At 48.7% G+C, this 18,850-nt stretch overlaps 1 protein-coding gene across 6 annotated transcripts in view; it reads left to right on the top strand.

The window, feature by feature from the left end:
* Positions 1-16,940, top strand: part of LOC138805128 (protein Smaug homolog 1) — a 229,763-nt gene extending 212,823 nt beyond the window's left edge. For all 6 annotated transcript variants that reach the window (XM_069989727.1, XM_069989725.1, XM_069989726.1 and 3 more), the window contains 4 exons: positions 1,685-1,886; positions 3,377-3,503; positions 13,232-13,315; positions 16,731-16,940. In XM_069989727.1, coding sequence (XP_069845828.1) covers positions 1,685-1,886; positions 3,377-3,503; positions 13,232-13,315; positions 16,731-16,759 — 442 coding nt within the window. In that variant the 3' untranslated portion in view covers positions 16,760-16,940. The remainder of the gene's footprint in view (positions 1-1,684; positions 1,887-3,376; positions 3,504-13,231; positions 13,316-16,730) is intronic.
* Positions 16,941-18,850: the final 1,910 nt, after the last annotated feature.

Here is an 18,850-nt window from a genome sequence, read left to right as displayed (position 1 = left end):
ACTATCCACACTAAATAAGGAAAAACGTCCTAGCAGAATCCTGAATCATCTGCCAGGTGGCTAAAATTCTGACTCCAGAAATCAAGGAACTAGTTTTCACAGTTTGGAAAAAAAAAAAAAAGAAAGAAAAAAAGGAAACGGGGTGGGGAGGGAGGGGAACTGGGCAAAAAAAAAAATCACTTTCCTTGTTTTCTCCGGGAGAGACTATCCTCTCTCCAAAGGAGGTCTCTGATCACATGTAAATTGTAAATGACATATGTCACACAGATCCCTGTCCCTAATTTCTCTGGCAAATTAAAAGTCTTATTACTCATGTTTTTTAAAAAAAAAGGAAAGTGGGAAGGGGTAAGACAAAGACACCAGGAATCTCCAACATCCTCCTTTTTGGATGCAAATCAAGAACACACTCTTTGGCCACAAAAGCTTGGAAGTAGAAAGGAACCCAGCCTAGAATTCTAGAATTCTTTTCCCCAGGCCCCTCTCTTCCTAGGACATTTAGGAATCCAGGGGAGAAAGGGGATGTTGCTCTGAGCTTTTCTGTGCTGCAGGCCCAGCTAACCCCCTCCCACACACATGCACAACTCTGCCTGGCTCAGGAAATGACTGTTTTGCAGGGCCCCTCTGGTCCTCCTCTGGTTGAAGCTACGTCAGCCTGTCTGCACAGGCTGCGGAGTCTCCTCTCAGGCTTGGTACAAACTCCCCAGTGTAGCTGGACAAGCAAGTCTGCGACATCTAGTGGTCATGGGCGGTAATGCATGTCCCCTGAAACCTCTGACTCTCTTGGAAAGAATGTGTTGGTTCCTGAAATCCCATCTGCAGCCTCCCAGAACTGAGGCTGGTGGACAACATTGAGTTCTTCAGTGCTGAGCTCACCCAACCCTGCAGGGGGGGGGGGGGGGGGAGGGGAGCAGCTTTCTGCCTGGACCCAGGAGTAGCTGGGAGCCTCACTGGCCTTTAAAAAGCCCAGTCTGCAGGGAGTGTAAGGCAGACCATAGCCTCGGCCTAGAGCACCATGCATCATCATCTCATACTTCTACTACCCACACATGAGGTAGGCTGTGGAGTTTAGAGGACCATCATGATGGCAGAGATTGAGTCATTCATTCACTTAATCATTCACCCAGCATTTACTGCACCAGGAACCCAGAATTAAAGAGGACAGACTTTGGCCTTTGTTTTTAGAGCCTTCCAGAGCCTCCATCCCTCAAAGTGTGCAGCGCCACTCTGGTAAGAAGTGCACCACTGCATGACTGTAGGCCGGCTGAACAGTCACCTCCGTTCTTCTTCGCTCTGCCACTTTGTGGCTGTGTGGTTTGCAAGTCACTCTTTCAGACAGGGAATTCAAGAGGGCAAAACAGGATGCCAGTTCACCTGGGCCCACCTCGCAGCACTGCCCCCTGCTGGCTGTGTGGCCTTAGCAAAATTATCAAGCTCTCCCATTTCACTGTAAAAGGGATGGATGTACAGCCCTAAACTTCTCAGGGTTGTGAGCAGGTTGAAGAGCAGTGTGTGACACATGAGCCACATGCTCTCAGTGGCAGCTGCCATTTTGATCACAGCCCCTGGCTGACACAGAGTTTCCCATAGACCTGTCCACTTGTGGACTCTCCCAGGGAGGTGCCTGGGTTCTCTGTGAGTGACTAAGGACTGATGGTCTCTGCGTTCTTTCCTCTTATTCTTGCAGTCGGAGCTTTGGGCAGTCTAACTCCCTCCCGACGGCTGGCTCTGTGGGTGGTGGCATGGGCAGACGGAACCCACGCCAGTACCAGATCCCTTCTCGCAATGTCCCTTCCGCCCGCCTGGGTCTCTTGGGCACCAGTGGATTTGTCAGCTCCAACCAGCGCCACACCGCGGCCAACCCCACCATCATGAAGCAAGGAAGACAGGTTTGTTCCACCCCTCCCCCCCACCCTGGAGGTTGGCCAGCCTCAGGGTCTGAGGCTTCCTGATTTCCCAGATGACCCCAGGGTATGAAGAAAAAAAAAGCAGTGGAACCCGTGCCTCACAGGCAACCAGCACTGTTTGTGTGGTTTCCCTGGGAGACTGAGCTACCCTGAGGCTGCGCCTGGGCGGCTGTACACCCAGTTAGCCTGAGATATCCTGCCCAGGACCCTTTTAGAAAGATACGAAGACGCTGCATTGAGCTTTGACCTCCAACACACCTCAGTACCTCCCAACTCTGGGTTGCAAGGAGCTTTCTTTGATCTGTAACAAATAGCTCTTTTGCCAAGGTCCCAGCTACGGTGGAGGCCACTACTCAGGATTAAGTCTGAGAGAGGCTGTCATTCCCAGCTGGTCAGGATAGTAGCTGCAAGATCTAGAACTGATGTCTCTGAACTATACTTCCTTCCCCCACCCCCTCCCTGCGCCTTTTCCCTGCATGCCCTCAACTGTACAGATTGAGGCTGCACAGGTTAGCTCTAGGATTAGAGGGACACAGCAGGCCGGTGTCCTTTTCTTGGGAGAAAGGATAAGGGTGAGAGATTGGCTTTATAAGCCAGAAAATGAACTCCGGGACAGGTGGGCAGGATTCCCACCACTACCAGGAGCAGCCCAGGACTTGAGAAAGCCCCATTTTCTGGTCATTGTCCAAATGCAGTTAAGAGAAGGTTACTTCCAAGACATAGGAATTGAGTTGGGCCAGCCTGCTGCTAGTTCAGATCTTACTTTTCACCTTAAAGATTGGCCAAAGAATCAATCTGAAGCATCTCAAATAAGAGCCCTGTCAATTCTTACTCCTTATTGCGTTTCTTTTTCTTTTTCTTTTTTTTTTAACCAGTCCTGGGGCTTGAACTCTGGGCCTGGGCATGAGCTTTTTACTCACGGCTAGCACTCTGCCACTTGAGACCACAGCTCCATTTCAAGCTTTTTCTGTGACTGATTGGAGATAAGAGTCTCATGGGACTTTCCTGCCTGGGCTGGGTTGGAACCAGGGTCTTCAGATCTCAGCTTCCTGAGTAGCTAGGATTACAGGCAGGAGCCACCAGCATCCGGCTTGTTACAAACATTTCTAGAACTCCTCTCCACCCTTTTCCCTGGAAAGTGACAGGGATGAGTGTCCAATGTAGTCAAAGCAGTATAGGAGATGGGGAGCTAGCTGGTGGCAGCAGAAGCTACAGCTGATAGGGAACGTGAGGGGGGGGGGTCCGTGAACAAATGCAGGAGCAAATGTGCGAAATCCTCTTGGTAGAACTGCACAGATGGGGAGCTCTGGCCTCCAGAGCCTTCCCTAGACGTCATTAGATGGCCCAGTCCCCCAGGGCCTTGCCTTCTGGACTTGGAGGGAGCGGGGAGCCTTTCCCCCCACCCCTACTTGTCCCAGGGTGTCTAGACTAATGTCCCTCCCCATCCCCCTTCCCTCTGTCTTCCTCTCCAGAACCTGTGGTTCGCCAACCCAGGGGGCAGCAACAGCATGCCCAGCCGCACACACAGCACTGTGCAGAGGACCCGCTCGCTGCCCGTGCACACTTCACCACAGAACATGCTGATGTTCCAACAGCCAGGTAGGGCCCAGCGGGTGCCTGATCTTTCTCCTTTCCTTCCTCCCGCCACCCCCCATGCCAGAATAGATGCCCCGGTGACCCAGCCCGAAAGTGCTGAGCCTCAACTGTCACCACGCATTCTTTTGAGCTGGTAGAAGTCTTTCCTTTTTTAAACCGTGCCTTGCCAGCATGAACAGCGGCGGCCTGGCTGGGAGCCAGCTCCGTGGAGCCTCAGAGTCAGGTGCAATGTGACGGGGATGTTTTTGATAATGCGTCATATTCCTAGATTGATTGATTAAGCCAGAGATATCACTGGAGGGGTTCCGTGTGTGTGTGTGTGTGTGTGTGTGTGTGTGTGTGTGTGTGTGTGTGTGTGTGTGTGTGTATAGAAAAGTGAGAATGAGACAGAAAATTTGCTTATAGTGATGCTGGCTTGGGATTGCCTTGGAAAGCCATACTCATCAGACCCAGCCATCTTTCCTTTGCTTGGCTTAAGAACAGCTTGGCTCACTTCAAGTCAATTTCCACCAAACACCATGCCTTCTAAGATGGGGTATCCAGAATTAGGCACTGCCAGCAGGTCCTTGAACCCTCTCCCTATGTAGCCAGTGACCTCCAGATTCTTGGGAGGAATGCAGAACCACTCAAACAACACAACACCTAGGTAGATTCTGCCAGCCAGGCAGCAAACAAGAGATGTGTGGTGCCTACTGGAAATGCCCACCAGAGGTGGTAAGAGGACCCTGGACAGCCCTACCAGAGTCTAAAGAAGGAACCTGGCTGGTGGCCTCAGGTGGCCCAGGAAGCTTCTTGGAATTGGAGCTGAGTTTCAGGAGATAGATTGTAAAGTGGGAAAGGGCAGGCAGAGTTAGAGACAACTCCAGGGATGGCCCAGAGCTGGTGGCTTATGCCTGTAATCCTAGCTTCTCAGGAGGATGAGATTTAAGGATCCCAGTTCAAAGCCAGCCTGAGTAGAAAAGTCCATAACTCTTATTTCCAATTAACCAGGGGAAAAAAAGCTAGAAGTGAAAGTGTGGCTCAAGTGGTAGAATGCCAGCCTTGTGCAGAAAAAGCTAAGGGAGGAGAGCACCCTGGCCCTGAGTTTAAGCCCCAGCACACACACACACACACACACACACACACACACACACACACACATACACACACACGGAATAAAGAATATTCTAGGCCCACAAGTCTGGCTGGGGTAGCAAGGAGGAGCCCAAAGGACCTGTTAAGCTCAGACTGGGGACTTTGGATTCAAACTTAAATAGACTGTGATTCCTCTCCATGAGGGTCATGCAGGGTTGTACAAAGGAGAGGTGCCCTGGAGGCAAGAAAGGGGAGGTAGGGAGATGCTAAGGAGAGAGGATGCACCCCTGGAGAAGGCTGGTCAGGAGAGGAAGCATTAGCCACAGGGCCCCACACCTAGGAAACTTGCTCTCTGCCTAACTCTAAAACTCTTCTCATTTGCTTCCTTTGGTTCCAAAGCCTCTTCTCTCCATTTCCATACTGGCAGCTATTTTTTCCAGAGAAGAAATGCTTTCAAATTTAGGGTTGCAAAGTCTTTTTTCCTACATCACGGAGCCCAACCCTTTGTGCATGCAGAATTATGTAAACTCCATCTCCAATAAAAAGTGCACCTGGACAAGACTTGGAGCTGTCCCAGGCACCAGGGGCTCACCTGTGAATGAGTGTTTACCTTTCCCAATCCCAGGCCTGTATCCCAGCTGTCCTGTAGTCTCAGGGAACCTCTACAGAGCCTGGAACACAGTGATGGCCTTCTTGATTACTTCTGGCCTGTGTGTTCCTTCCTGAGTCTCTTTCCCCAGCCATCCGTCTTCCTCATTGTTTTTACTACACTCTCCCTGAGCTTCCCCCATCTACACTGGGAAAAGCAGGGCCAGGAGGTCACCACTGTACAAGCTGGGTCATCCCTGGTCACTGGGAGTCTGTTGAGTTGGATTCTAGCCCATACCTTGGTTTCTCCCCACTGTCTTAAAGCACATAATTGCCAAGTAGCCATTCGTTCTGAAGGCCATTAGGGCCTCAGAGCCTTCTCACCCTCTTATTATCCCCTACAATTTTCCAGAGCCTGTTATCCCTGTGCTTGAAGAATCAAATGACACAGAGGGGCTCCTAAGGAAAAAGAAGCCCACTCTCCCCTAGCCAATCCATTCCCCAGGCTCTTGTTCCAGAGCTGACCACTTAACGCAGTCTATTTTCAGTTTTCCTGCAAAGTAGCTACCTACCGGTCTCTAAAACTCACTTTTACACACTGGAACTTACAATTCTGGAGCCCTTGGGATTTCATCTCTCCCCCCACCCCCCCCAATGAATCTTTTGCCTGAGCATCTCCAACTAGGCCTTAAGCAATTAACAGTGGGTTGTTGTAGTTGGTAGCATCAGTGGTGTGTTTTTGGTTTTCCTGGTGAAACTGAGGTTTGAACTCAAGGCCTTGTGCTTGCTAGGCAAGTGCTCTACTGTTGGAGTCACACACACCTTTTTACTTTAGGTTCTTTCTCAAAAGCAATTTGACCCTTTTTATCTCAAGGCAGGGCTCAGATTTCAATCCTTTTTTTTTTCCTTGAACTCAGGGCCTAGGCACAGTCCTTGACTTTTGCATTTAGGGAGAGCGCTGTGCTCTACCACTTTGAGCCACAGTACTTTTTTCTGGTTTTCTGGTGGTTAAATGGCAGTAAGGGTCTCACAGACTTTCCTGCCTGGGCTGGTTTCAAACTGCAGTCCTCAGATCTCAGCCTCCTGAGTAGCTAGGATTACAGGTGTGAGCCGTTGGCACCAGCTAGACTTCAATCCTGAGACCTTATATCTATGCCTCTCACATAGCTAAGATTACAGTCATGAATCACCACACCGAGCTTGTGGAGATAGATTCAGGCTGCCTTTGAATCTTGATCCTTCGATCTTGATCCTTCCCATCTCTACCTCCTGAGTAGCTGGGAGTGCAGTCATGAGCTACTGTGTCCAGCTGAGAAAGACAATATTTCTAATAGTGTCCAAAGCAAGAGAACAATTATCCAAACTTCTGGATTGCAGATAAACTGATGAGCTGTCCAGTACTCTATACCATGCTGGGTAACTCCTTTCAGGATGTGGCCCTGATGGGTGAGGCAGACCCCAAATCCCCTCACTGAAGAACAAGGTGACTACGCAGTCAGGCTGCTTTGCAGCCCTTGCCCCTGGCTGCAATTATATCTTCTGCCCTTGCCAAAAACACATCCATTGTCAAGATCAGAACTTACCTTGGGAGCTTTTTCCTGCTTCCGGTGGAGGCAGCCTCTTCGCAGAGACAACCACTCTTCCTCCAGGCCTGGCCCAGATAAGGCTAATTCAGAGAAATAGGTGTCTGGCAGAAGACAGAAGGGCCTTGAGCTGAATAGCAGTGTCACCTGGTTAGCGATGGGCACCTCTGGGGCTGGTGGCCAGGTGCTAGGACTGGACTACAGGTATTACCTCAAGATGGCAGACACCAGGAAGAGTGAAAGTAGCTTTCATGCTCATGCGAATGGGGAATGCAAAATGCAACAGAGATGTATGATCAATTCCGAATTAAAAACTCAGAAAGCTGCCTTACAATACAATACAATACAATACAATACAATACAATACCCCTGAATCCGCCCCTCCCCGCCCCCACCAGCTTTAGGTGTCTGCAAAAAGCATCTATTTGAAGTCGCTGGCCAAATCTTAAAGAATACAATGCATTCTGAGAAAGTGCTGATTCTGGGAACTTACAAATAATCTTATAACAATGGAAGCCTTTGGATCTCTCCAAAGAATACAGAGAATAGCAGCCAGAATGCAGCTCCAAGTTGGGTCAATAACCAGTCAACCTTGTTCAGGTGCACAAGGTGCTGTGTTCTCTCCTGGCTCTTTTTTTTTTTTTTTTTTTTTTGTGAACATACTGTACAGAGGGGTTACAATTACATGGGCAGGATAATGCGTACATTTCTTACCAAGCATTGCAGCCTCCTTCTCTCCTGGCTCTTATAGAGTCCCAAGTGCCTTGGTCCATCCTGGGTGGCTTTTCAATTTATTTCTAGTTGACTAGGCTTTGTGTGTCTCAGGACCAGCAGGAGTGCCATGCAGCAATTCCTGCATCTTGCTGGCCCCTGGGAGGATAGACCCCCTCTCCTCAGCTAGGGCTTTTGAACAGAGAAGCACAAGGTCTAAGACACTCACCAAGAGTGTGACACAGCCACGTGCCCAGCTGTTCACAGAGCCAGGGGTTCTTTCCCGTTGGGAAATTGTTCAGAGAGTGATTCTTTCTCTCTTGGAAGCAGCTGCGTTCCTGCTGATCCAGGCTCAGCTGCCCTTGGGATCTTAGAGGCTATACAAGTCTCTTCTTCCCCCAGGGTCAGAGAGCCTTAGAGTAGATTTCGCAAGCAAACCACCAACAGAATGAGTTGGGCAGCCTTACAGGCCTGCCGTCTGGAAATCTCTTTCCTTGTATAATAACCACCTGCCAGCCAGTCTTGGTACTACAACACCTGGATGTGAGAATAAGATGGTATTGCTCATGATGCTCTGTTCATCACAGCAAAGCCCCTCCAGGTGCTGGCACATGATTCAAATCCTTCCTTCCTTAGAATGCTGCACACCTTGCAGTACAACACACTAGGCCTGATCGTATTTTTCTCCTCGTTAGTGTTAGTTTCAGATTCCTAGCAAAGGACTGCCTTTAGAAAGAATACAGAGAAAGCTACTCAGGAGGCAGAGATCGGGAGGATTCCAGCTGTACTTATGGTCACCCTATCTCAACAAACAAATCAGGCATGGTGGTGTACCCCCTATTAGCCCAGGTATGCAGAAGGGAGAAGGTAGGAAGACTGCAGTCTGAGGCTAGAGAAAAATGCAAGACCCATGCGAAAAATAACTACAAACCAGGTGTTGGTGGCTACTACCTGTAATACTATACAATCTCCTCTAGAGGCTGAGATAGGAGGATTAAGGTTCAAAGCCGGCTCTGGCAGGAAAGTCCAGGAGACTCTTATCTCCAAATAACTATCAAAAAGCAGGAAATGGCACTGTGGATCAAAGTGGTAGAGTGCTAGCCTTAAGCACAAAAACTCAGGGACAGAGCCCACACCCTGAATTCAAGCCCCAGGAGACTAGCACAGTCATCATCATCATCATCATCATCATCATCATCATAGCTAGAGAAAAAAAAAGGGTTGAAGGCCTGGCTAAAGTGATAGAGCACTTGCATGTCAAGCACAAGGCTCTGTGTTCAAACTTCAATAGTGGAAGAAGTACTGGGAGAGGAGGCATGCCATTAGAACCCAGACCCACTGGGGAAAAGAAGAAGAAAGGACATATCATGCAGAGACCCCCAAACAGGACATATCTTAAATTACCTGGTAAATATTTGCTCCTCACCTTTTCCCTTGGCAAATGAGTCTTTTTTAGCCACAGCCAAGAACCCATGAGACCCATGTCCCCATGGGGTGAAGTTGATAGCATGTCATCTGGTGCTGTATCATACCACTGTGTTTCACCAAGGTGACTCCCAGAGGACCCCAGAGGTCAGGAGGCCCCCAGCAGCCTCTGGGGTGCCATTCCTTCATCACATTCTTCTGCCACCTGACATGCCAGCTCCATGATACTCAGCTTGCCAGCTGCCCTGGACCCACCTCCCTGCCTGCCCCCTTTCCTGGGGTCCACCTTGCCTTGTCAACCGTCTACCTCAGTCTGTCATGGCGGAGCTCCAGTACTGTCCCCTTCACAGTCAGCCTGGCTCCCCGCCTTATTCCCTCCTCTCCAACAACCTGCTTCTTGTGTACCCACACTCAGAGCTGCACTGGCAGTGGCGAAGTGGGGTTCTAAAGGTTCGTTCCAAAATGTCTCAGTCTGTGCCTTGTCCTAAAATCCTAAAAACAAAAGAAAATCAGCTTCTTGGTCAGAGGTACAGCTCAGTAGTAGAGTATCAGTCAGCGAGCCCAGCGAGAGGAAAGAAGGAGAGAGGGAAGGAAGGGAGGGAAGGAAGGAAGGGAAAGAAGAAAGAAGAGAAGGAAAAAATTGGTCGCACAGCTTCAATGCCTCATAGACAATGCTGAGAAATTACACCTCAAGTGTCAATGTGCCATACAGGCTCAAGTGGACCCTGGACCCTGGAGTAATACCTCTTAGGGAGAGATGCTCCCTTCTGGAACATTCTTGCCCCTGGACCTGAGACTGGCCTACTCCGTACTTGTGGGGAAGTATGAAAAAAACATAATTAAGATGTCTCAAATTAGTCTGGCTCCTGAGTTCCTCACTAAATCCTGGCAATATATAAGACTGAGGCAAATAAGAATGTCCAGGGCAAGCTGAGCATCTATCTCTTGTCTGAAATGTTGGCAACTGGGAGTTCTTCCGATTTGGAAGGGTGTGGTGGTGGTTGTTTGAGGGGGAGGGGGCGTAAGAATATTTGCAGAGATTTTACTAATGAAGCATAATAAATCTTGAGACTCCAAGATACATGAAACTTTGGGTAAACTCAGATCTCTGAATCACGGTGACTCAGCCGGTGCTAAAGATGGCGTCTGAGCTATGGAGACAGGCCTGCTTTGAACAGCCACAGAGAAGGCACTGTGAGGGACAGCTCCTCCGCTCTTCCAGGCTGAGGTCTGCCTCGGTGGAGCCCTCTGGGTTAGCGGGAGCCGTAGCCGAGGTGAGGGGATAGTTACCATGAGCCAAATGTCCTTCTGGGACTCTCCTTACTGAGCCATACACAGTTTCTGTGTGCAACAAGTTGCTATGAACCTGGCTTTATCAAAAACACAGTTGTTAAATGGACACTCATTTGTACAACTTACAGATTTTGTTTTTAAACCCACAGTTAGTTCACAATCAGGCGCTGATGGCTCATACCTGTCCTCCTAGCGACTCAGGAGCTGAGGATCATGTTTCGAAGCCATCCCAGGCAGACAGATCCGTGACTCTTATGTCCAATTGGCTAGAAAAAGCCTTGAACTAGAGGTATGGCTCAAAGGGTAGAGTGCCATCCTTGAACAAAACAAGCCAAGCAAGAGGATAAAACTCTTGAGCTCAAGCCTCAGTGCCAGCACAAAAACAACCACAATTTACACTCTTAGGAACCTGCTAGGTGAACATGTGGGCTTGATTGTTTCAGAGTTGCTTCCAGAGCAGGTGGGTCACAGCTCCCCAGGGTGGCAGAGTGAAGAGTGGGGGATGACAAAGCCCGCAGACTCACTCACTACCTAAAAGAGCAGCCACGGCGGTTTGGGGATTTTGGAGCAGAGAGCCCTGTGTTTCTCAGCCCCCCCCCCCGCCCCTCTTTCTGGAACACACGAAAGTCAGGCTTGGAAAAATGGCATTTTGCTGTGTGTTGGCAAGAAATCCTGCAGCTGAAACACTTCTCTGCAAATGTCGAGCATCTTTATTTATCCCAGTCTCTCCACAGTGTTTGTTTAAAGGGGAGTACCAGAGAGTAAACGCAGTCTTACAATGAGCATATGGGTGGTTATAATTGCTGAGGTTTGTTTTTTTTTCCCTTCATATTTGCTAACTAGCTATATATAAAATGGTGTTTCTATTTTATAGATTTCACACCCCAAAGGCTGCTAATTTTTGCCTGCATATGATTTTCACATGAATGGATGAAAATACGAAAATACTCTGCCTTCTAGAATTGTCTAATTGCCCCGCACCCCTGCTCTGAGCAGCAAGTAATGGCTAGAGGCAGGAGAGATTCCTGCCATTCCCTTTGACTTCCAATTTCCCTGGACGCCCCACTGGCACCCCGCCACTCAGGAATTGGCCCACTGGTCTTCCAAAGCCATCCATGCTGGAACTAGTAACCAGAAGAGCACTAACTGCTCCCCAGTGCTCACTCCTATCAATCCATTTTGGCCAAGCCTCTCTTTGAGAATTTTAAATAATAGAAGGGACATCTGCCTCTGAATCAGCTGGAAATGGGAAATCCAAATTTCAAAAGAAGCTTGTAATGAATCGCTAAACAAATGCTCTGGTTTAGTCATTGGTTTCAACTTCCTATCCCGTTTCTTATCCCACACCTCTGTGTCTCCCTCCTTCCCTCCTTCCCTCCCTCCCTTCTTCTCTTTTCCCCTGCTTCCCCTCCTCCCTCTCCCTTTCCTGAAGTGGGTCAGGTAGAATTAAGACCCAAGGACAGAGACAGCTTCCCAGGTCACAGAGGAAGGCAGTGGTACTGTGGAGATTTCTCAGTCACCTGGGCCACACCCTATGTCTGGGATATTTTTCCACCTCCCATGCCCTCAGGATTTCACAGTTCTTAGGTTATTTGGGGGGGGGGGTGCCAGTGTACCAGTAATGAGGCTTAAACTCTCAGGGCCTGGGTTCTCTCAGCTGGCATTCTACTACTTGCATCTTCCTGCTTTCTGGTGGTTAATTGGAGATCAGAGTTTCACAGTCTCTTCTAACTAGGCTGGCTTCTAACCATAATCCTCAGATCACAGCCTCCCGAGTAGCTAGGATTACAGATGTGAGCCACCAGTACCTGGTTCCTTCTACGTGTTGATCCTGTCCTTTTCCTTGCTGCACAGATATGTCTGATGAGTTGTGCAGAGTCTGGGCTGGGTGTGTTGGGACCCGCAGAGACAGGAAATCACTGTGGCTGTCTGCGGGGTGCTTGTGGAAGCTGAGACATGTGGAGGCTCTGTAGGATGAGGGACGGACTGCTGCTGAGCCTGAGAGCCCTAGTCGGAAAGCAGAGGAGGCTCCACAGCCTGCCTCCCGCTGGGGAGCTGGAGGAGGTACCGATGGCGTGGTAGGGTGTTGGAGCCAGAACCCTAGTGCCTGCTCCAATTGGTCTCTCAGCCTTCCTACTGAAGTAGGAGTGGCTACCGTCACCTGCAGTCATCTGCAAAAGGACAGGGACTCTGGAATCAGATCCAGGTCTTGTCCCAGATCTGTATCAGCTTGGCTGGCCTTGATGGGTGACCGAGCCTCTCGGAGTCCCACTTAGGAACTGCATTTTGTTGGGCAGATGAAGGAGCTGGTGCATCTAAAGCGTCCAGCGATCTCACATTGAGAAGAGGCACAGGTTCCTACCCTGTAACTCTGAATGAAGCAGAAACACCGTAGGCTGGCTGGCGGCACAGGGAGCAACTCTAAGACCTACTCCAGAGATGGGAGCACTCCACGGGAGGAACAGAGACTAAATACACAATGTGTCAGATGTGGATGGGGGCCAGGAAGGAAAAGACAGAAGGGGAAGGGATAATGTATGTACGTATAGGGGTATACAGTAGAAGATGGTAGAACCTGAGCCATGAAGGCAGGAAGAGAGTGAGACAGGAGAGCATCCATGGCAGAGTACACAACAGTGCAAATGCCCTGGGGTAGAAATGGGCTCAGGATTGAGCAAGGCTGCGGTGGGGGGGGGGGAGGAGTTTATGAAGACAGAAGTGTCAAGAGGCTAGATCATATGGGGCCTTGCTGGCCATGACCCCGGGGCTTGGCTTCTACTCTGATGGGAAGCTGCTGGAGGGCTCTGAGCAGAATGAGAGTGATAGACTGTGACTATGACTGGCTATTTTTAGCCACCAGTTTTCTTCCAGACACCTGTGCCCAGGATGGACTATGTCTAACACTCAGAGGTTGGTTGTCCTTCATCCTGGCCCTGAAGGTTGTTCCTGAGTCATGTGAGGGAGGGATACCAGACCCTCATCCTAGCAGACAGAGCTGGAGGGCCTTGTGCACGATTCAGACTCCCCCTCACCAACATTGCCCTTGGTCCCCTGCAGAGTTCCAGCTTCCTGTGACTGAACCTGACATCAACAATCGGCTGGAGTCCTTGTGTCTCAGTATGACCGAGCATGCCCTGGGAGGTGAGTGTGTCCCCTGTGTGTCCCCAGGACAGTGATGGCCATCTGCTGCTGCATTCTGGCAGCAGCTCAAGGGAACAGGAAAGGGACAAGGAGAGGTTGGCAGGGGTGCTGGGGGGGGGGGGCTTCAATGGGAGGCAAGTCCCAGACCTGGAGACCAGAGACACAATGAGGGTCCCATGCAGCACACCAGAACCCACCACAACCACTGCTGCAGCTACACACAGGGACTGGAAGTACCAGGCACACAGGATGGAGCTTTTAGTGGAAACGTCTCCCATAACCCTGGCTGCTTTCCTCCCCGGGGCTGGATCCCCAGGGCTGGCCCAAGCATATCCCAACATACTCTAAAAATAGCGTTTTTGAAACAAAGATCCCTGCTTGTTTTCCTGTCTCCCTGTTGCAAATGGCTTGCATGATGCCTGCAGGCCCACACAGTCTGAACTGTCCTTCACTGAATGAAGGGACAGGAAACAGGTTCCATGTGCCCTGCATGCAGCAGAGCCAGGACCGTGGGCTGCGGAGTGCACCTAGGAGGTACCCCCCAAAGTAGCTATGTCCCCAATTATCTTCACCACCGACAGCCAGTGAGGCGACTTGAGTCATAGGCCAAGAGCTGGGCCACCCACCTGTTGGCAGCAGTAGGCAGGAAGGCTTCTGTGAGCTACCCCCGCCAAGAGCTTTGTCTATACCTGAGGTTTGAGATGTTGAATCCCTGTAGACTAAAGATGGCGTTCAAACGCCATCTTACCCTGAAACCAAGCTATACGTGATGCACAGTAAGAAGTCCGGAACTTCATCCACCTGACCTCAGTGTAGGGGTCGGGGAGCTGATGGCCTCCATCTGCCATGGTGACTGCGCAGGGTTTCAGGCCAAACAGTGAAAAGATCTAGCTTCTCTTGGGACTTGCCCCAGAGTTCCGGGGAATCCTGTTTGCAAACCACTGCTCGCTCCCTGACTGTGCTGATCCTAGACATTTTACTGCATCCTTGGACCATCCCTGCTACCTCTGGCAGGAGAGCACTAGCTGCTCTACTCCATCTTATTAAGATGGTGTCAGCAGTGTGGTGTCAGTGGCTCGCTCCTGTAATCCTAACTACTTAGGAGGCTAGATGTGAAGATTGTGATTTGAAATCAGCCTGTGCAGGAAAGTCCATGAGACACTTAATTTCCAGTGAACCACCAAAAAGCTGGAAGTGGAGCTGTGGCTCAAGTTGGTTGAGCACCAGCCTTGACTGAACAGTACTCAGACCCTAAGTTCAAGCTTGTTCAGTACTGGCATAAAAAAGATTAAGTCAGCAGCCCCCTAAGGAAGAATGACAGCCAGGCATCTGATATATCTGTATTTGGGTCAGCAACATGAGGTACAGCAGTAGCATGAATAAGGAGGAAGTATTGGTGCATGCTACTGTAAGGATGGACCTTGAAAACATCCACCAAGAGAACAAGGCAGGTATAAATACCATAGCCTATGATTCCTCTGATAGCAAAATTTCCAGCCCTGGGCTCTTTGGCTCACCGCGGGGTGAGAAGCCTCAGCTCCATGTTTGACTCCCCAGGGCCTGATGGATAATTGGCATGTGGACACTCTTATCCAACTGCTAAGTACACTATTATCATTAGTAACAAGAATGCCAGATGTTCTTTATTAAAGGGAGATTGCATTGAAATGACTTCATTTTCTAGCCCATTTTTCTATTTTTACAGAATACCTCTCTGAACTGATGGTTGGTTGTTTTTTTGTTTTGCTCCATTTTTGTTGTAGTTGTTGTCATCTTATTCATCTCCTAAAACCTTTTACTGATTATTTTTTTGTTGTGTTTGTTGGTCATGGGGCTTAAACTCAGGACCTGGGCATTGTCTCTGAGTTCTTTTTTGCTCAAGACTAGCTAACACTCTACCACTTTGAGAGACAGATCCACTCGAGTTTTCTGATGGTTAATTGGAGGTAAGAGACTCACAGAAATTAGCTTTGAACCTCGATCCTTAGATCTCAGCCTCCTGAGGAACTAGACTTGTAGGCGTGAGCCATCAGGGCCCAGCTCTTTTATTGCTTTTTTTTTAACCTGGGTAGAGAATGCAAATTGAATTCAGGGTAGGTAGCATAGGTAGACACAGTGGCAGTATGCCCTCCCACAATGACTACCTATCTCTAAGCCAAACCCCTTCTAGGTGCCAGGAAGTTGATCTTGCTGGGGACCAAATGCCAATGAATTGTCATTTTACAGGAACACAGATAAGTAGGGGAAAGGAAAATGCATGCACCTCAGCAAGAAGGTGTCAAGTTCCTGGGACACCCCATCCTGATGACCAGCCCAGGTGCTTGGTATCTGTCATGTTGGTTTGTGAGTCATTATTTAGGCTTTCATCCAGCTCTGTGGGATTTTTCCCTCCTAATGCACAGCCCAAGGCATTCTGGGAAGACAGCCACCAGTCATGGCCGCCGCCTCCTGCAGACAGGCTCCATGTGCAGCTATACCTCTGACTACAGAAATGAGGCTGTAGAGAAGAGGACATAGTCCCTTCTCTGATTTATTGTATATGTACTTCATCTTGTTCTTCCTTCTCACCTTCTCTACTTCCCCTTCCATGGGACTTACCAACTCACTGTAGCCAAGATGGAGATTGTACAAATGACTTTCTCAGGGCACTGAGCTGGTGTGTATTGGAAGTTTGCCCAAAGGACCATATAATCTATGATGGCTGCATGTAAACGGTATCCCTTGAAAGCTGTCAGTGCACTACTATAAATAGCTGATCTGGACTGACTGGCCCTGTCCTGTAGATGAACACAGTCACCCTGCAGAGATGCATCATAGGGTTGGAATTCAGGGGAAAATGCAGCTTGAGTTGGGTTAGGTGAGATTTCCATGTTTCCAGCTTTCCAAACCTGTGAAGGTTTGGCATTCATAAATATTCCAGGAGCCCAGCTAGAATACACTGCACTATCCTAATGCAGGTGGGTGTGCACACACCCACACATACACACACACACACATACACACACACACACACACACACACACACACACACATCTATTCTCTCAAAGCCAGTTATCACACATAGACGGCACACAGAAGATGAGGAGTTGTTGAGATGGTTCTTGATTTCCAAGGACATTAGACATCCTTCATGTTCCTGCTGTCTTGCACCATAGTCCTTTATAGAAATTATCACTCCTCTTGTCTGCATCCTGCCTAGAAGGTAAGCACTTGGGAGGGAAGGATTATTAGGTCTTTTCATCTTGGAGCCCAGACTCAATATGGCTCCTAGGGGGAAAAATGGCTACTCCCAGTGGTTGGTTGAATGAGTAAAGCATTAATCTATCTCAAGAGGCTGAGAGGCCCAAGGTACTGGTGTTAGTGGGCTGACCTGCAACTGTCACCCATGTCCCTTGTGTGCTTCTTTCTTTTCTAGACGGGGTTGACCGAACCTCCACAATCTAAAAGCTGAAGATGAGAGTGACCGCGCTGGCCGTGAAATCGACTGCTGCGGGCCCAGTGTCAGACATCTTCAGGGTTGCATAGAATCCTCCAAGATACTTTGCAGTCTTTTCCCCCTGGTCCCTCGCCCATTTTGATTTTGTGAGAGCGTAGGTCATCCTTGTAAACATATCAGTAGACCTGGGATTGGTGATGTTGTCATTTGTCTCTGTCATGGGATGGTTTGGTGTGCAGGGAGGGGAGGGGGATTCTAAGGAAATATGGGACTGGGAGGGAAGGGAGTTGAGGGATGCAAGTGACTTCCTGGAAAGAGGGAGGAGGATAATCCTGCCGTGAAAGAGGTACGTACAAGAGAGACACAGGAGAGAGGCAAGAGCTCAAGCCCTGGGGAGCCTTTTCAGACAGCCCGAGTTCTCTGTCAGGCCACAGATGATGGATACATGCGACCAAAGCAATATGGCGGCTCACTTTTCGTATGTCTCCCCTGATGGAATTTCCCAGAGGCCCCTGCTTTGAAAGCTGCAGGAGAGGGCCACATGACAACAGGAGCAAGAAGGAAGAAATTCCCTCCAGCAAAATTTCAGATAAACTTTTGATTTGTGTATTGTTTACATAAGAACTTTAAAAGGGTACATACTATGTAAAGAATTTGGGTAGAACTTCTCTTCCTACTATGGTTTTTGTAAAGAGTTTATTGTTGTTAGGGATTCATTTTTTTTCTCTATTTTTATAATAGCAGCAGGGTTGTCTTTTCAAACAGCTGCCAAGCAAACGCTGCTTCTTGGGAAGATGGATGCAGTCATGTAGGCCTGAGTTGCTGTCTTTCACCTTTAGGTGGAGGAGCATGTGGGTAGAGGTGAAGGATGAGGATGATGTAGCACGAATGGGCATAGCACTAGGCAAGCACACAAGGATGACAGCACCATGTGATCAGTGATGGATTTGCTCACAGATCACCCAGTGATTCCAGACAAAGCTTGTAGCCTCTTTCTGAGCTGGATTTGCTTCTCATCCAAAGACCAATCTTCTTTCCCCCTGACCCAGGGGTTTCATCCACACCCTCCTGGTCTCTCTCTACAGTCACCAGGTGGGTACAGGTTCTAATGGAGGAAGAAAATTAAGGATGGATGGTTTTTCTTTGCAAAGGGGTCTTATCCCCAAACATGTATAGTGGGGTGGTTCACAAGAACCTGAGATTTTTGGAGTCCAACCCCTCTACTCAGTTCCTGCTGAGGAGGGCAGAAAGGTCCAAGAACCGTGTATCATGGATCGGTCAGTAAGTGTCAGAGAGCATGTGGAATGGGTGAAAGTAGAGGGATAGTTAATGTCATGATAGAAACAATGGCCCTACGCAATACATCATAAGTCAGCAATTACTCTATTGTTGGCTAATTTCTCTCCCCATACAGAAGGGAGGAAAAAAAAAAAAAAAACACTCATTACACAGTGAGAGATTAACAAACTATGGTACCACAGCGTAATAGCTCTATTTCTTAAGGGCAAGAAAGACAGTGTTTTAGGAATTTGATGCAATGGAGGGTATTAGAGGAAATCAGAAAGAAATTGTGCTGTGCACTGGAAAATTGGGTTGTGTAAATGATGGTATAAATGTCAGCCAGAGGCGAGCTCAGGCTTGTTTATCAAATGGGTAAGATGGTCCCCTTTTTCTCCAAAGTGAAGTTAGAGTTAAAATTAAAGAGATCAGACCATGAAAATGACTGCTCACTTATGGTAGGTTTTTTTTTTCTTAAGTTAATGAAGAACACACGGATTTAAAGGTCCTTAATAAAAATCCAAATGATTTTCTTTTATCTTTAAGATTAAAAATATACATGGCGCAACAGCCTTGGATGTTGCAGTAAAGTTGTCAAAGTCTTTTTGCAGTCCAAAACATTGAAGGTACCTTAAGAGCCTTTCCGGAGCACTGAAAGCTTGAATCTACCATTTTATTAAGTACATTGAAAACGAAGGGAGGAAGAAAAAGGTTCAGACCTCTCTTGACTCCATCCTGAAGATGCAAATCCATATTCAGAAAGAGGCAGCCATTTTTCAGTTGAGTCTTAAACCAAGTGCCATTAACATCCATCTTCCATG

This window comes from Dipodomys merriami, unplaced genomic scaffold, assembly GCF_024711535.1.
Source record: "Dipodomys merriami isolate MVZ:Mamm:240054 unplaced genomic scaffold, mDipMer1.0.p SCAF_388, whole genome shotgun sequence".
Taxonomy (NCBI): domain Eukaryota; kingdom Metazoa; phylum Chordata; class Mammalia; order Rodentia; family Heteromyidae; genus Dipodomys; species Dipodomys merriami.
Note: the sequence above shows the minus strand (reverse complement) of the source record. Positions and strands in the feature narration are given on the sequence as shown.